At 42.1% G+C, this 2,406-nt stretch overlaps 1 protein-coding gene across 1 annotated transcript in view; it reads right to left on the bottom strand.

The window, feature by feature from the left end:
• Positions 1-2,406, bottom strand: part of SNTN (sentan, cilia apical structure protein) — a 24,692-nt gene that overhangs the window by 5,125 nt on the left and 17,161 nt on the right. The window contains exon 3 of the mRNA XM_006862102.1: positions 1,234-1,373. Within this exon, the coding sequence (XP_006862164.1) occupies positions 1,234-1,373 (140 nt within the window). The remainder of the gene's footprint in view (positions 1-1,233; positions 1,374-2,406) is intronic.

The raw sequence follows: 2,406 nt of genomic DNA, 5'->3' as shown, positions 1-2,406 counted from the left end.
GTAACTACAGTTGTGAGGATGGTGAAAGTCCGGACTGGGCATAGAATTTCATTTCATAGAATTTCCTACTCATAAGCATTCTATGCATACCAGAATCTGGTGTGCATAGAATAATAACAACAATAATAACTGGAATAACAATATACAAAATAACAAATAATAATAGTAACAACAATAGCTAGAAGCCATCATCATCTTTTATATGGATTTGTTGTTGTTGTGAAGTGCCATTGAGTTCGTTCTGACCCATAGGGACCTGTATAGAGTTTCCAAGGAGCAGCTGGTGAGTTTGAAATGCCAACCTTGCAGTTCAAACTGCTTTGCAGCCACACCAGGACTCCCTTATGTGGATTACTTCCTCATAATTAATCCCTTTCCCCTGTTTTCTTTGCCTTAGTCTGTGGTCCACACTGCAGCCCATGTGTTATCTGTTAGTCCTGGATGGAAAAATAGTTTGTGACTTCTGCTTGCCTTCAGGCTATTCCTCTGTAAAATGTGACTTTCGTCCTTTCTCCCACCAATTCCGAGTTCCATTTTCTCCTTGCCAATACTGAAATTTTAGATCTTTGGCATGCCTCTGGGCCTTTGCCATGCCATCTCCCTGCTTGGCCTGCAATTGTCCTCACCCTTACCCTCCATCCCCTTGCCTTGCTACCTCCTGCACATTTTTCAGATTGTTCTTGCTGTTAAGTGACATCCGTCGGTTCTGACTCAGAGGGTTTCTGAGGTTTTAAGTCTCATAGAGAGCAGAAAGCCTCTTCTTTCTCCCACAGAGTGGCTGGTGGTTTTGAACCCTGGACTATATGGTTTGTAGTCCAATGCTTATCATATGGAGCCACAATGCTCCCCATTCTTCAGATATCAGCTTATAATTTAACTTTACAGAACTCCTTCCTGGATTACCTCTTGCAAGAGAGCCCCTCTGTGGTACTCTTCCACGGCATACTCATTTGTAGTTCTTTGAATATTTCTAATTATTTCTCAGTACATCTGATTATTCTGTTGGCTTGTTAGTTGTTCATTATACTGATACTAGTGGCACAGGACTGGACATTGTTTCATTCTCTTATGCATAAGGTCACTATGACTGAGCGGCACCTAACAACAACAGTGCTGACCTCACTGCCTGGTATTGGTAGGTGCCCAGTAAGCACCTGCAAAACAACACACAGGTGGCCTTGAGCTGATGTTGTTTCGGTATGGGGCAACCTTCATGCATGTTAATTTCCTTACCTCTATGAAATTCCTGAATTGAGAGTGAAGCAGGTTTTTGGCTTTAGCTTTTCCGAGTCTGCCATCAGGGTCTGAAGCATTTCTGAAAACCAGAGCAGTGGTGGCCACGGCTTTTTCCAGATCTGAGCCCTTCTGCAGAGCTGTAAGAGAAGAAACGGGCCAAGATGTCTCCTTGGTTAGCAATACCCCTTCCTAACATGTGGGGCTGTATTTTCCAAGAGTACTGTGGGAAATAAGGTTGGAGAGTGTATGCCAAGGTGACCCCTTTCCAAGACTGGGAGTGGGACATGTGAGTTTCTGATCTTGGCTCTTTAAACGATGGAGAACAAAAGTTCCTTTTGAAGCAATTACAATGAGTGGAATTAAGGCAGGTCACCTGCCTGCCTCGGACCTTGGGAAAACAGTTACCTCTCTTAAGCTTTGACTTTCTGATTTGTTGGATCTATAATTTACAAGTATTTTCTCCCAGTCTATACTGTCTTTTTATTGTCTTAGTGGGGTTTTTCCACAGAGGAAAAGTTTTGTTAACATACAATTTAACCATTTTTTCCTTTTACAAAAGATTTTCTCCTATTTTTTTCCTAAAAGTTTTATTCTTTTATATTTTACATTCAAGTATGTTATCATCTTAGATTAATGTTTATAAGGTTTGAGAGCTAGGTTGGTGTTCATCTTTTAGCCTGTAGCTAACCAATGGCTTCAGCACCGTTTGATGGAAAAACCTACCCTTCCACCCTGGAATTACTTCTCTCAAAATTCACTTGGGCAGATTTAAGCTTTTCCAAGCTTCTCTAATCTGTTCCACTGATCTATATGTCTGTCCATCCACCAGTACCACATTGCATTGTTGCTTTAAAAATAATAATATTTTACTGAGTTTTTGGTGAACTGGTGGTGGCTTGCTTAAAGTGTTCAGTTGCTAATCAAAAGGCTAATGGTTTGAAACCACCAGTTGTTCCACGATGGATGTGACAGTCTGCGTCCATAAAGATTACAACTGTTGTTGTCAGGTGCCATTGAGTCGGAACCGACTCATAGTGACCCCATGCACAGCAGAACGAAACAATGGTCGATCCTGGGCCAACCTCACTACCACTGCCTCACTTGAGTCCATCAATGATGCCACCTGGCTGATCCATCTCGTTGGGGGTCTTCCTCTTTTTCTCTGACCCT

Source organism: Chrysochloris asiatica, unplaced genomic scaffold (assembly GCF_000296735.1).
Source record: "Chrysochloris asiatica unplaced genomic scaffold, ChrAsi1.0 scaffold00046, whole genome shotgun sequence".
Taxonomy (NCBI): Eukaryota; Metazoa; Chordata; class Mammalia; order Afrosoricida; family Chrysochloridae; genus Chrysochloris; species Chrysochloris asiatica.
This window is presented reverse-complemented; position numbering and strand designations above follow the sequence as displayed.